This window comes from Hemicordylus capensis, chromosome 13, assembly GCF_027244095.1.
Source record: "Hemicordylus capensis ecotype Gifberg chromosome 13, rHemCap1.1.pri, whole genome shotgun sequence".
Taxonomy (NCBI): domain Eukaryota; kingdom Metazoa; phylum Chordata; class Lepidosauria; order Squamata; family Cordylidae; genus Hemicordylus; species Hemicordylus capensis.
The window spans coordinates 6,562,472-6,578,872 of NC_069669.1; the positions used below are offsets into that span (position 1 = coordinate 6,562,472).

The window sequence follows — 16,401 nt, forward strand, 5'->3', positions numbered from 1 at the left end:
ATCAACGATGCATCCATGAATAACGACATCATTAAGAATAATCGAGAATAAGAGAATCAGAATTAAGGAACATAGGAAGCTGCCATATACTGAGTCAGACCCTTGGTCCATCTAGCTCAGTATTGTCCGCACAGACTGGCAGCGGTTTCTACAAGGTTGTAGGAAGGAGGCTCTCCCAGCCTTATCAGGAGATGCTGGCCGGGTCTGAACCTGGGACCTTCTGCATGCAAAGCAGATGATGTCCTTCCACTGAGCGATGGCCCCATCCTCTAAGGGCAATATCTTACAGCATTCACATGCAGTCTCCCATCCAAATGCAAACCAAGGCAGACCTTGCTTAGCAAAGGGGACCATTCATGCTCGCTACCGCAGGATCAACTCTTCCCAAAGGAAACTTGGATGGTCGTGATGGAAAATGGAGTCAGGCGACTTAATTTGGCATGCAGAATGTATTTGGATGCATTATCGTGGAAGACTGATTAAAGCAGAAATTGCAGATGGAGACGTGGGCTTTGAGGAATGAGATCTCCGATCAAGACAGGCAGATACAGTGGCGCTGACTGACCTGGATCTCGGTGTTTATGTCCCTTTCAGTTTCTTTGACAGTCCAACTTCAATCTCTTGGGTTTTCTGAAGAGTTTGATTTGATCTCCTTCCTACTTCTGCCTTAGATGTGGCTTAATTTTGAACTTCTAATATTTCAGCAGTGCAGCAATTAAGACGGGAATCAGTTCAAACATCTGAGCTGACTTATAACTGCATGCTTCACAGTACAAAGTTTGTCACTGAAAACATTAAAAAGAAACAAAAAACCAACACCCCTTTTCCAGGGGTAGTCAACCTTGGCTGTCCAGCTGTTGCTGAACTACAACTCCCATCATCCCTATAAACTGCAGCTGCAGTATTTCAGCAACAGCTGGACAGCCACGTTTGACTATCTCTCCCCTATATTATACATTGTATTTCTATCCTATGCTTCCTGCAAGGTTGGGTATATCTTCCTCTGATTTCATCACAACAATCCTCTGAGGTAGGCTAAGCTGAGAAAGGGTGGCTAACAGGCTGCACAACATTCGATGAGCCGACTCCTGGTGACCACAGTCATGTGGTTGTCTTTGGTAGAATACAGGAGGGGTTTACCATTACCATTTCCCGAGCAGTATGAGACAATGCCTTTCAGCACCTTCCTATATTGCTGCTGCTCGATATAGGTGCTTCCCAGAGTCTGGGGAACATACCAGCAGGGATTCGAACCTGCAACCTCTGGCTTGATAATCAAGTCATTTCCCCACTGCGCCATTAGGTGGCTGTGACGGTGAGATATACCCCCTAGGGAATTTTTAAAAAATTAAAACCACTCTCACATGTGGAGACATTGGAACTCCGTTACACGAAACGGAAGTACACAATAAATTCAGGTGCACTTAAGAACACTGGAACCACTGCAGCGCAGGAACAAATCAGGATAAGTACGTAAATGCATAGTAAACGCTAAAAAAGATTCATATCACAGAGATCCAATACGTTAACTCTGACCTACAGAATCCATCTATACAAAACCCTTCCATAATTACACATATATAATCATATGCTAGATTTAAAAATCACTGAGAAGTGCCCAGCGCCTAAATTAAATGTAATTTAAGCAATTCAATGCAATTAAAAGCTACCTCAACACTTAGAAATAAACAGGACCATAGCTCAGCAGAAGAACATCTGATGTCCCAGGTTCAATTCCTGGCCTCTCCAGGTAGGGCTGGGAAAGACTCCTGCCTGAAACCTCGGAGAGCTGCTGCCAGTCAGTGTAGACAGTTCTGAGCTAGATGGACCAAGGGTCAGACTCAGTATAAGGCTGCTTCCTATGTTGAGGGTGAGCATAAGACATGGTTTGCAAACCTACTTGGGATAGTTTCTGCTTCTGGTTTGCTGGCTGATTGCAAAGCATGGTTTGTGAATTCAGACATCACATCGAACCATCACTAAGCATCACTGGGCATAGTTTGCCATGATGTCTGTTCTGAGTTCTTGTCTCCGAAATGAATCAAAAGGTTCCTATAAGCAGCACCCGAGCTAATCAAGGGGAAAGAGATTTTTCTTTAGAAGAGTTCATTTAGCCTACCTCTCTCACTTAACAACATCGACAATGAAGTAATAAGCAGTAAGATACGGCATTTTGTATTTGGTAACGTATGCTTATCTTCCTGGCTTAACTTGGTGAAATTACAAAGTGCCAGATTTTCCATTTATAAATATTTATGATAAGGACACAATTTCATCTTTAATTAGCCCAACTGTTAGGGACACTTCCAAAGTGAGAAATTTAACTCAGTACTTCACAGCAGATGTAGCTTCTGCAACTCAAGCTTCAGAGCTGTGGTTTAAAATGAATGGGATGCTGAAATCAAACTGGGGGGGGGGGGCAGGGGGGGGAGAACTCATTTCGTTCATATGGAATTGCAAAACAGAGTAACACCCATTAAATTTAGAAGAAAAGGATTGCTGAGGCGGAATGAATGAATGGTGCGTGAACAGCTTATGCCAAGTGCGGCCAACGTAAGTCTCCTGCTGGACTACAACTCCCATCATCCTCAGCTGCACTGCTACTATTCATTGTGGCTAGAGATGATGGGAGTTGTCATTCCAGCAACATCTGGAGTACACCAGGTTGGGGAACTCCAGGGCTGAGAGAGACTCCTGCCTGCAACCTTGGAGAAGCTGCTGCCAGTCTGTGTAGACCAGGGATTCTCAGTGTTGGGTCCCCAGATGTTATTGGACTTCCAACTCCCATAATCCCCAGCCAAAGGCCACTGGGCCTGGGGATTATGGGAGTTGAAGTCCAATAACATCTGGAGACCCAATGTTGAGAATCCCTGGTGTAGACAATATTGAACTAGATGGATCCATGGTCTTACTCGGTATAAGGGAGCTTCGAATCGTCCCATTCTCTCTGCTGTATCAGGTGGTATGGCCAGATGTGGACAGACTCATCCTTGAGAGAGTTCTGTTGTATTCCTTAGACCTTATTGGCAAGGATGGAAACCTCCAACATTGTGCCAATGAAAATGTAAGTTCCACTTTGTTATTGGGGCTAATAAAAACATAAAAAGGTAGGAAGCTGCCTTCTGAGTCAGAACATTGGTCCATCTAGCTCAGTATTGTCTACAGACTGGCAGCAGCTTCTCCAAGGCTGCAGGCAGGAGTCTCTCTCAGCCATGGAGATCCCCAACCTGGTGTACTCCGGATGTTGCTGGAACGACAACTCCCATAATCTCTAGTCTCTCTCAGCCCTATCTTGGAGATGCTGCCAGGGAGGGAACCTAGAACCTTCTGCATGCAGGAGGGCAGATGCTCTTCCTAGAGCGGACTCATCACCTAAGGACAAGATCACACATGTTGTCTCCCATTCAAATGCAAAGCAGGGTGGACCCTGCTTAGCAAAGGGGACAATTTGATTGATTGATTGATTGATTTCTATACTGCCCTTCCAAAAATGGCTCAGGGTGGTTTACACAGAGGAATAATAAACAAACAAACAAACAAACAAACAAACAAACAAACAAGATGGATCCCTGTCCCCAAAGGGCTCACAATCTAAAAAGAAACATAAGATAGACACCAGCAACAGTCACTGGAGGTACAGTGCTGGGGGTGGATAGGGCCAGTTACTCTCCCCCTGCTAAATAAAGAGAATCACCACATTAAAAGGTGCCTCTTTGCCAAGTTAGCAGGGGATTTATGCTTGCTACCACAAGACCAGCTCTCCGCCCATGCTTGTTAATGGACCTCTCTTCCTCCATGAATGTATCTCTGGACCATTTTCAAAGCCACCTGAGCCAGTGGGCATCACCAATGTGCCCCTCTACCAGGGATTCCCAGATGTTGTTGACTCCAACTCTCAGAATCCCCAAGCAAAAAGCCATTTCAGCTGGGGATTCTGGGGGTTGTAGTCAGCAACATCTGGGAATCCTTGGTAGAAAGAACACTGGGCATCACTACACAAGCCGGGCAGAGAGTGCCTGACAGTAAGAGTACATTTACAACCCCTACAGGCTGTACATACCCCATATCCACCACCTTCTCTTGAACTTTGCAATCAGGGTGGATACGGCCGAAGGGTAAACTGTGAGTAGGATGGCTGTTTGTTGACCCCCTGTTCTCCCTTGGTCCTGTGCAGTGCCATCATCTGTGTGACATAATTTGGTTGCCACACAATTTGATTTCGGAGGTTAGGGAGTGTGCCTCTCCCCCTGCCCCAACGTTAGGGAGGAAATGAAACCATCTGCATGCACTAATTGCTTTTGTTTGGCTTCGGTAGCCTGCCAAATATTTCAGGCGGTCATGCAATGCCTCTTATGCATGGTTTAGTAGCTGTTCTGCTCCACAGAAGCTCAGGCAAGCACGTAACGGTGTGCTCATATTAAGAGAGTAAATGGAAAGAAAAGAATAGCCACAATATGATGGGAAATTACTATATTGGAAAGTGTATCCAATATGGATCAACTAGATGTAAATATATATACAACAAGAAACAATAGAATCCATGGTGGAAATGACCATATGAACAATAGAGTCCATGGACTATATATCAAAACAATGCTATGAAGTCCCTAAGATGAAATTGATGGTGATGATGTCATATACTACGGTGACACTCATTTCGAAATGGTTCTTTATCAAGTGCTGGTGGACATGGATCTCGTGAGTTGACATAAATCAGTATATCCAAATTCCTTGATAATAGATCGGTTGTATTGCCAAATTTAGTGGAAACATCCTTGTCTCAAAGAGATTTGAGCAGAAGAAACACTCAATATTGTGCTACCTCTTGCTTTTTCTAGAAAATGCTCTTGTGAAAGTAAGTGCAAGACACCAGGTCATCGTAGTGTGTGGACGTCTTCACCATCAATTTCATCTTAGGGACTCATTTGCTCTTTTTTTAATATATATATTCCATGGACTTTATCATTTATATGGTCATTTTCACTGTAAATTCTATTGTTTCTTGTTGTATATACCATCCATTTACAACTAATTGATCCATAATGAATACACTTTCCAATATAGCAATTTTCCAACATATTGTGGTTATTCTTTTCTTTCCATTGGCCAGTTTTATGGGGGATCATTTTGGTTCTTTTTGTGGTACATGCATATAGATTCCAGTATGCTCTATTTTTTGCTTTGCCATATTAAGAGAGTGCCATTATGCGGCAAAGACAGTGGCACTGAGGGGCAAGGACATAGGAACAGAGGAAGCTGCCATATACTGAGTCAGACCATCGGTCCATCTAGCTCAGTATTGTCTACCCAGACTGGCAGCGGCTTCTCCAAGGTTGCAGGCAGGAATCTCTCTCAGCCCTATCTTGGAGAAACCAGGGAGGGAACTTGAAACCTTCTGCTCTTCCCAGAGTGGCTCCATCCCCTAAGGAGCTAATATTTATTTATTTATTCATTTATTTATTTATACGAGCTGATGCCAATGGCTCGTCTGGTGGCTACTCAGTGATGGGCCTTCTCCGCTGCTGCCCCGAGACTTTGGAATGCACTCCCTAATGAAATAAGAGCCTCCCCATCTCTGACAGCTTTAAAAAAGTCTTTAAAGACGCATCTGTTCACCCAGGCTTTTAATTAAAATGATTTTAATGCAGTTTAAAAAAATTTAAATTGTTGTAATGTTTTAAACTTTTTGTTTTAACTAATGTTTTACTTTCTCTTTTTTATTTTGTTGTAAACCGCCCAGAGATGTAAGTTTTGGGCGGTATAAAAATATGTTAAATAAAAATAAATAAATGAATAAATACATTTTACATTTTTTATCCCACTCTTCCTCCAAAGAGCCCAGAGCGGTGTACTACATACTTAAGTTTCTCCTCACAACAACCCTGTGAAGTAGGTTAGGCTGAGAGAGAAGTGACTGGCCCAGAGTCACCCAGCAAGGATCATGGCTGAATGGGGATTTGAACTCGGGTCTCCCCGGTCCTAGTCCAGCACTCTAACCACTATACCACTACAGGACAGGCCCATGCACACATCCTCTGACTCTTCCCATCCCCTTACTCTCTTAAACTAAAAACCAACCAACCCAAAGAACTCAAAACAACCCTGTGAGCAACCAGGATCTTATGAAATGCTCAGAACATAGAGATAAGGTTCTAATTTCTGGGGTTTTTAATTTCTGGTTTATTTTAAAATTCAAAACCCGATTTTGGGGTTTTTAAATCACTGTAATTTGTTTACTTGTTGTTTTAAAATGTTTTTAAATTGTTAATTGTTATATGGTTTTTTAATTTGTTTTCGCTCTCTTTACTGTTTTAGTGGTGTGCTTTAATTGTAAACCGCCCGGAGCCATTTTGGAAGGGCGGCATACAAATCAAATAAATAATTAAATAATAATAATAAGTAAAAACCAGAGCAACTCATCTCATAGCCAGCGAAGGGGAACAGCCATGTTTGTTGGGAGTAAGAGGGTACATACATGGATCTGTCCATGCCACTGAAATGAAGAGGGAAATCCTGTTCTACATGAAACACCACGGGGACATCTGAGCTCCTGCGAATGCATAAAGCTACAGGATTGGGGCCGTTAGCTGCAACCTGGTAGTATTTACTTATTTGTTTTTACATTTCTATCCCACTCTTCCTCCAAGGAGCCCAGAGAGGTGTATATGGTTTTGTTTATCCTCACAACAGACCTGTGAGATAGGCTAGGCTTACCTTTTTACACAACATGTAATTGACCTATGGAATTCTATGCCACAAGATGTGGTGACAGTCAACACCCTGGATGACTTTAAGAGGGGTTTAGATAAATTGATGGAGGACAAGTCTATCAATGGCTACTAGTCTGAGGGCTATAGGCCACCTCCACCCCAGAGACAAGATATCTCTAAATACTAGTTGCAGGGGAGTAACGGCAGAAGAGAGGGCATACTTTCACCTTTTGCCTGTGGGCTTCTCAGAAGCATCTGGTGAGCCACCATGTGAAACAGGATGCTAGATTAGATAGGCCTTGGGCCTGATCCAGCAGGGCTGTTCTTATGTTCTAGAAAAGTGACTGGCCCAGTCACCCAGTGAGGTTCATGACTGAACGGGGATTTGAACTCATGTCTCCCCAGTCCAACATTCTCACCACTACTCTATGCTGGCTCTTTAAAAGAAATAAACATTATGTGCCACTTGGTGGTGGTAGTAGTAGTAGTAGTAGTAGTATATATTTTATTTGCATTCAGTCATCAGACCCTAGCAAAACAAATGGGATAAATCCAATAAAAGCAGATTACACAAAGGGTGCTATGCCACCCGGTGAATGAGAAAAACAGCAGTCTTTATACATATGAAATGAAGACAATTCGAAACAATTCAACCCACTCTCTTCAACTGCTGTCCAGCACTTGGGCATGTAGGAACAGAGGAAGCTGCCTTAAGCAGAGTCAAACTACTGATCCATCCAGCTTAGTACTGAGGACACTGTTTGGCAGTGTCTCTCCAAGGTTTCAGGCAGGAGTCTCTTCCAGCCCTACCTGGAGATGCTGCTAGGGACTGAACCTGGGACCTTCCGCATGCCAAACCGATGCTCTGCCACTGAGTTTCATCCCCAACCCCAAAGCAATCAGAAACACAGAAACTGGCCATTTACTGAGTCAGACCACTGGCACATCTCACTCAGTACTATCTCTACACTGACTGGCAGCAGCTTTCCAAGGGTTCAAGCAGGAGTCTCTCCCAGCCCTACTTGGAGATGCCGGGGAGTGAAACTGGGACCTTCTGCATGCAGGCAGATGCTCAGTGCTCACATGCAGCATCCCCTCTAATGGGGATTCCCAGATGTGGTTGACTACCACACCCATAATCCCCAACCAAAGGCCACTGCAGCTGGGGAGGATGGGAGCTGTAGTCAACAACATCTTAGAGGGAACACTGCTCACATGTAGTCTCTCATCCAAATGCAAACCAAGACAAACCGTGCTTAGCAAAGGCAGCAATTCATGCTTTGCTGTCACAAGAAGCGCTCTCCGCAACATGTGCAGCTGAAAATGTGCATCAAAACGGTAACGAAAAGTAGCCATATGAGGATCGGCTGTAAGATGAGCAATTGCTCATGCATCCTTGGAAATGGCAGCATATGCTTTTCCTTATTTAATCCTAATCAGCGGCTGGCTACCCTCCAAAGAACAGTTAGGCATTAAAAAAACAACTCACCAGTTCCAATAAAAAGGTATATACACATCATTAACACACTGCCCCAAGTTCTGGCGATGGCCACTCGCTCAGATGGCTTGAAGAAGGGACTGGGAGAAATTCAAGGTGGGCAGCTCCATCAAGGTTTATGAATGATGATCGGTAAATGGAACCTCCATGTTCAGAGGGCAACATGCCTCTGGATGGCCATGGCTGGGGAGAAGCCGTGGGAGAGGGCGATGGCCTTCCCACCCCTGCTTGTGGGCTTGCCGGAAGCATCTGGTTGGTCAAGCAAGAAGCAAGAGGCCGGACTAGAGGGGTGAAGGCTGGGGGCAGGGGAGACTAGGAAAAACCCTGTTTTTTTCCTTTTTCTTCCTGGAAAAAAAGCTGCTGGTCCCCCTCACCCCCCAAAGAATGAAAGAATGAATGAATGAATCAATCAATCTTTATTTTGATCACCAACCAGAGGCAGAACCATAAACAAAAACAAATGCTAGTCAATACTTCATAGGAAGCTGCCACATACTGAGTCAGACCATTGGTCTATCTAGCTCACTATTGTCTTCACAGACCGGTAGCGGCTTCTCCAAGGTTGCTGGCAGGAATCTCTCTCAGCCCGGTCTTGGAGATACTGCCAGGGAGGGAACTAGGAACCTTCTGCTCTTCCCAGAGCAGCTCCATCCCCTGAAGGGGAAGATCTTACAGTGCTCACACATGTAGTCTCCCATTCATATGCAACCAGGGCAGACCCTGCTTAGCTATGGGGACAAGTCCTGCTTGCTACCACAAGACCAGCTCTCTTCCCTTGGTTAATGGAACTGGCCCTGGGTGTTTGGTCAGCACCCCAATGTTCAGGCTTTGTGGCGGGATTAACTCTTAAAGGAGGTCAGCTACACCAGTTTGGACTCAAGAAATGACTGGATTGAGACAACCCATAGTTTCAAAAGCCACCTAATGGCACAACGGGAAATGACTTGCCTAGCAAGCCAGAGGCTGCCAGTTCGAATCCCTGCTGGTATGTTCCACAGACTATGGGAAACACCTATATTGGGCAGCAGCGATGTAGGAAAGATGCTGAAAGGCATCATCTCAACTGCGTGGGAAGAGGCAATGGTCAACCCCTCCTGTATTCTACCAAAGACAACCACAGGGCTCTGTGGTTGCCAGGAGCTGACACCGACACGATGGCACACTTTACCTTTATAGTTTCAAAATTAAAAGAAGGATTTATTTTGAAGGAGGGGGATACAGGAAGAGAATTGTGTGAATGAAGCAATTAAAAAGGGAGGAGAGCTGGTCTAAGGAGGAGAGCTGGTCTTGTGGTAGCAAGCATGACTTGTCCCCATAGCTTCCCCCTCAGAAGCAGAAAGGCTGGGACTGTCATTATTATTATTATTATTATTATTATTATTATTATTAAAGACGAATAATACATTGGTGGTACATCAAAATAAAGGAATTTTTTTAAAAATTAAACATTTACAATATGTACAATTGGTATAACCATTTTTAGCAGGTATATTAATCACAATTACATATTTTTGATATTTCAGTTTATCATCTTCCTGATCATTTCAACCAAAATCTTACTCGGGTTATAATAAACCCTGTTTACTGCAACACTATCTATAACAGGTTTGTTTCTATACTCACTTGAAATCACATCTATTTAACTTTTGTTGAATATTATTACATCAAGCTGAAAAAAACTCCTTAAGCATAGATTCCAATATTATTTTGTACCAATTACTGATATTCAAATTTTCAGTAGTTTTCCAATTATGGGCAATTAATCCTTGTGCTGCCAGTACAAAAAACCTTAACAGAATGCTATTATCAAATCTTGTATTACTTCCAGTAAACAAAAGCAATAACCCCAATTCTACATGAAGTATTAATTGAACTCTAAATTTAATTACTATTTAATTTATTTGGCTGTCTATTTATTTATTAGTTTATTAAACTTTCGTCTTTGGGCGGTTATTTCCTTTTCTTCCGCTTGCCAAAACCTTTTAACTCTGGGAGGCTGGGACTGTCCTGAGGGAGTATTCAAGCTGAAAAATTTCCCACGCTTTTTGTTCAAATATCCCTCCCTCCCCTCCTCACCACAGAATTCCATTAGCTCCTCCCACCTAGTTATCTGTTAACTGCCCTCTGAGTCAGCGAACATTCTGCTCCGTTGATTTACATTGGGACAGTTTGGGGGTCCCCACCCGCCGCACCCACTCCAGATTTTTGTGAAACTGGCGTATCTGCAGGTTACACCAAGTCTGCTAGGGCCCGTTGGTGCTCCAGTTATGTGACCATAAGGATAATAACATTTCCAGTTCTTTGGGAAACAGATAGAAGATGAACAGTTCAGTTAAGCCAACAAGCCAAGGACAGATGTTTCCCCCCCCCAACTCTTGAAGCAGAGTTCTTTCGGTCACAACGCCACACTTTCCTGGATAGCATTTCAATCACCACATGCAAAGGAGGAAGAGAGGCTAGTCGTCAGAAGGGGAACGAAAATAATCTTTCCGTTATAAAGCCGGTCTAATTTTTTCAGATTGGATTCGGAAAATTGGAATACATATTAAGCGCTCTGAAGGCTAACCTTCTTAAATGGCAAAAGCCAGATGAGTTTAAAGAAGAAGAAATGTAGAGAGCAGGCAGAAATTTCATTATTTATTGTCTGCCTGCCAGACCTCCAACTTCAAAACTGGGGATGGGCTGGAATTGATTATGGGGGACGCCGCCGCCGCAGAAAGGCACAATCAGTAAATAACTAACTAACGCTATTGTCGTATGTCTGCCCTGCCACAATAACTGTTTTTGTACTCTATTGACAACATCCTGTCGACAGGCACAAAGGAGGTTCTTCAAATGATTTCCCCCCCCTTTTCAAAAAAGGAAAGAGAAGGGCTCTGTTACTAAGGAAACTGAGCCGCGGAAAAGCTCACCATTTCTGAATCGGGGATTATTTCATCGTGCACTTAGTTACGCTACTGTATGGTGACCTGCCTCAGCAGCACCGCTCCTTTGCGGGGTTTAATTAAAAGGAGTATTTGTAACACAGCTCTCTTCTCATTCAGGAAAGGTAGCTGCTTTTTTTCCGTCTGGATTTTTTGTTTTTTTGTTTTGGTATGAAGACTTATACAGAAACAACAAGCATTTGTACCCTGACGTCCCAACATAGACACTCAAGGCAGCTAACAATAACCATAGAAATGCAGGAAGCTGCCTTTTACTGAGTCAGACCACTGGTTCGCCTAGCTCAGCACTGTCTACACTGACGGGCAGCAGCTCTCCATGGTTCCAGGCAGGAGTCTTTAACATAAGGATCATCGTTCATAAACATCCTGTGGGAAACAGGATGCTGGACTAGATGGGTCTTGGGCCTGATCCAGCAGGGCTGCTCTCATGTTTTGTTCTTATGGGACAAATACAGATTTTATGAAATAACTCTACTTACAAATACCCTAATCTAGGCCCCACGGTTAAATTTCTAGGTGCCATGGCTCCCTGGCACCTGGGATTTGCCAGGCCCTATCTGAGGGAGAACTGGGGCTGTGTTAACATGAAGAAATGAGCCATACCTGCTTTGGAGAACTTTTCCAGCAACTCATGCCGCACCGACTTTTCGAGGTTGAAGTAATCGTTCTCTTCATCTGGGGTTTTCAGAAACAGAGGGATGTGCTGAAAGACGACGGCATGTTTGCACTTCCGTTTCTCAGCAACAGCAAGTTGCTTGGTAAGCCAAAGAGCCTGAGCCTGCTTCAACTCTGGGCATTTCGAACTATCGAAGAAAAGCTGGGAATTCAGCACGAGGAAGAAGACGCCCCCGACCCAAAAGCTGAAGTAATCATCGCCCCACTGCTTGCAATAATCATCAATGGTTTCTGGTGTCGGAGTGTTCCCCAGGTCGTGATTGCCACTGACGAACAGCACAGGGATGTCACCGCTGATGTCCTTCAGAACATCTTTCAGGTCACGCTCCTGAGCCTCCCGCCAAGGCGTTCCTACAAACCAGAAGGATCGGATATTATTTTTACAGGACTTGGACTGCTCTGGTTACCATGTAATCTTTGACATCAGTCACTCTAATTATGCAAAGGGCTTGATTATGAGGCCAGGACAACGTGATTATGAGGCCTTGATTATGAGGCCAAGAAACAATATCCCTCTGTTTCTTGAACGTTGCGAGACAGCAGCTCTGAAAGCCGAGAAAACAATAAGTGCGTTATTGCTGAATGGTTTTAAGGCGGGGTACTGTTGCTTCCTGAGACGGATGCTGTAAATTCATTTGATCTGCTTTTTAAGGGCTGTTTTTCCAGGAACACCCAAGCTTTATAGGAATGTAGAAGACTTGGTTTCCGAGTACAGAATTTGTATTAGCCCTTAAGGCAGGCCCACACATTTCAGCCACCGGCCATCCCTAGAGATGGAAAGGCGATAGCACTGTTGCACTTAACAGTTTTTTGTGTGTTCTCACCCCTTCCTTATCCCGTTCTTCAAACAATTAAGGTCAAATTACAGTCCTTTTTGCACACAGTGAAGGATTAAGGTCAGGGTAACAGTGAACAAATTGCTGTATTCTCTGCAAAGATCGAGTAATCTTTGGAGGACATTCCTGCCAATTCTCATTTCCGTTCGTCTGACAATTGTTGTGCTCTCTCTTTCCCATGCCTACTCCCGTGGTGAGCCTCCAGCCTCAGAGCCTAGAGCCGGTCTTCCTAGAGGGCCATAGGCTGCCCGTTACCATCACAGGACACCCACCTCTCTCTTAGCCGGCTTCAATTTGCCCCTAGTTTCTGGGTCACTGAGCCCCTTTCCCCGAAGGCTGATCTCCCCAGTCTGGCTGCTCATCATTGGCCTAGAGTCCCTTATATTGTTCCGAGATCTCGCTAGGGGTCTCGCAAGATCTCGGACATTTGTCAGAAACCCCACGAGACCTCGGGATCTCGCGGATCCAACTCCGGATCCTGTGGTCCCTCACAGGGGCCGGCCGATAGGCAGGCGGCCGCCCAAGGCAGCCAGACTTGAAAAGTCTTGCAGTGCTTTCATCTCTTTCCCATCTCCGGGGATGTAGATCTCGTTGGAAACCACAAAGAGCTGACCACGCCAGCTGGCTCAGGTTCGAGACCAGGGCTGCACAACTTTGGCTCTCCTGCAGATGTTGAACTACAACTCCCAGGCTTCAGAAAATTAAGTTATTAAGTTACTCATAGGCAGTCTGGGCTAACTGAGCTGAAGATATTTGACACAAGGGGGTAGGCTTGTTTAAAAAGGTTGGGAACCCCTGGTCTACACTGACTGGCAGTGGCTCTCCCAGGTTGCAGGCAGGCATCTTTCCCAGCCCTACCTGGAGATGCTGCCAGGGATTGAACCCGGAACCTTCTGCATGTAAATAAGGTGTTCTACCACTGAGCTACAGCCCCATCCCCAACCTTTCATTAAAAAGGTACCAAAAATGCAAGACGGGAGCCAGGCTGATTCGGCCCAAGCTTGCTGCAGTCAGCAAAAGTGGAATTGGCGGATTATTCTCCCCAAGTGCTAACCCCTTTGCTAATAATCCACTTTTTCGCCGACCTTGGTCACGCTGCAGAGGGCGTGTGGCTAGAAAGTGGAGCCATTTATAATGCATTAGCCACAGATACCTCCTACAGCTACGCCTGTCTCTTGCCGGTGCGTATTAGAGTTTTAATCAAGAGGGACCCGTCGGGAATGGAGTAGTATCGCCTCGTGTTGGAAACTGAGGCTCTGTCCCTGCTCTGCATTCTAAGAGCGAAGCACATGGCACTTCACATTTTATACTCGCTTTAGAGGGTTCAATATCTTTTGGTTCAGTATCTTGGAAGGATTACAACAACCCTGTGAGGTAGGTCAGAATCATTATCCCTTATAGTGCAGATGAGGACTTGAGATTGAGATACAAAGCGAGAAAGAAAGAGAGAGAGAGAGAGAGAGAGAGAGAGAGAGAGAGAGAGAGAGAGAGAGAGAGAGAGGAAGGAAAGATGGAGGGAGGGAAGAGTCAATATTCATTACGGTCAGTGACCAGCAAGACAATACAATAAACGCATTTATACAAATCATACGAATATCAATGACTATCTTTGTTCCTCATATTGACTAGATAAGCATATGGCATGCCCTAGATGTGTCTTAAGCTACTTTATAGGTGACATAGGAATCCCTATCCTCTAAAAGAAACTTTGCACAAAAATTGTCCAAATGTCCTGGAAATTTCACTAATAACAGTAAAATCAAATCAAATCTCAAATTGTGATAGGAACAGCAGAGAAAAGAACATGAGCCACTGTTTCGATCTCACCAGTGCCACCAGGGCATTGCCGCTGTGAAACAGGGATACGCGGAAATCTACCTTCCAGTTAGTTATACCGAAGGAAGGGCATTGAAGCAAGCCCTAGGAAATGCCCAGTGATATTTGGGCTATGTCAGAAAAGAAAGGTTGGGCACTGGTGGAAAGAAAGAAAGAAAGAAAGAAAGAAAGAAAGAAAGAAAGAAAGAAAGAAAGAGGGAGGGAGGAAGGAAGAGAGGGAGAGGTAGATTTGCCTCAGGCCAGGCCTTGACAAGTTTTCTTTGGATATAGCAGCCTGTCCAAAGATTTAGAATGCAAACAATGGACACTTGGCAAAATTACTAGACTTGGTGACACATTATGGAGGTGGAAGGGACAATGGACTTCTCTTCATCTTCTTTATAAGTAATGTACTTCTGGAGCAGCGGGGAAATGACTTGACTAGCAAGCCAGAGGTTGCCGGTTCGAATCCCTGCTGGTATGTTTTCCAGACTATGAGAAACTCCTATATCGGGCAGTAGCAATATAGGAAGATGCTGAAAGACATCATCTCATACTGCTTGGGAGGAGACAATGGTCAACCCCTCCTGTATCCTACCAAAGAAAACCACAGGGCTCTGTGGGCGCCAGGAGTCGACGCTGACTCGACGGCACACTTTACTTAGAAGAGCAACTGAGCTGCTTGGGACAATCAAGATTCAACTTAACAACTTGACCTCTGAATAGTGTTGGGGCTGAAGCTCAGTGGCAGAGCATCTGCTTAGCATGAAGAAGGCCCCAGGTTCAATCTCTGGCAGCATCTCCACGTGGAGCTGGGAGAGGCTCCTGCCTGAATCCTTGAAGAGCTAGGCAACACTGAACTACATGGACCAATAGTCTGACTCAGTAGCTGGAAGCTTCCTATGGGATTATTCTTATGAGAATATCCTAGTCTAGGTGCCACGGTTATATTTCTAGGCACCATAACTCCATGTGCCTGGGAGTTGTCAGCCCTACCTACGTTGAACAAAGGAACATAGGAAGCTGCCTTATACCGAGTCAGACTCTTGGTCCCTCTAGCTCAGTATTGTCTACACAGACTGGCAGTGGACCTTGACAGTTTCAGCCAGGAGGCTCTCTCAGCCGTACCTGGAGATGCTGCCAGGGAGTGGACCTAGGACCTTCTGCATGCCAACCAAAGTTAAAAGCCCCAAATGTCATAACTTTACTTCGTAAGGAAGGTGCTCCAGGCCCCTGATCACCTTGGTTGCCCTCTTCTGCACTTTTCCCAGTTCTACAATATCCCTCTCGCGAAAAGAAACTGCCATATACTGAGTCCGACTAGGGAGGGAGGGAACTTCGAACCTAGATGCTCTTCCCTGAGCAGCTCCATTCCTTGAGGGGAATATCTCAGCGTGCTTACAATTCTAGTTTCCCTTTCATATGCAACCAGGGCAGACCCTGCTTATCTAAGGGGACAGTTCATGCTTGCTACCACAAGACCAGCTCTCCTCCCATATAGTGACCAGAACCGATAACAGTATTCCAAATTATTATTATTATTTATTATTTTTACATTTATATCCTGCTCTTCCTCCAAGGAGCCCAGAGCGGTGTACTACATACTTGAGTTTCTCTTTCACAACAACCCTGTGAAGTAGGTTAGGCTGAGAGAGAAGCAACTGGCCCAGAGTCACCCAGCTAGTTTCATGGCTGAATGGAGATTTGAACTCGGGTCTCCCCGGTCCTAGTCCAGCACTCTAACCACTACACCACGCTGGCTCTGTAGCCGCACTATAGATAAATACCATAGCTATATCGATTCCATAGATATTTGTAAGGCTATTAGCAGTTTTATTCTCAGTGCCCTTCCTAATGATCCCTGGCATGGATAATGATCCAGTCTGGCAAAATTCCTAGGTGGAGGCGGTCAAATCACACAC

At 44.7% G+C, this 16,401-nt stretch overlaps 1 protein-coding gene across 3 annotated transcripts in view; it reads right to left on the reverse strand.

Moving 5' to 3' along the window:
* CPPED1 (calcineurin like phosphoesterase domain containing 1) overlaps positions 1-16,401 on the reverse strand; it is a 61,785-nt gene that overhangs the window by 14,538 nt on the left and 30,846 nt on the right. For all 3 annotated transcript variants that reach the window (XM_053277137.1, XM_053277138.1, XM_053277136.1), the window contains one exon: positions 11,757-12,179. In XM_053277137.1, the coding sequence (XP_053133112.1) occupies positions 11,757-12,179 (423 nt within the window). The remainder of the gene's footprint in view (positions 1-11,756; positions 12,180-16,401) is intronic.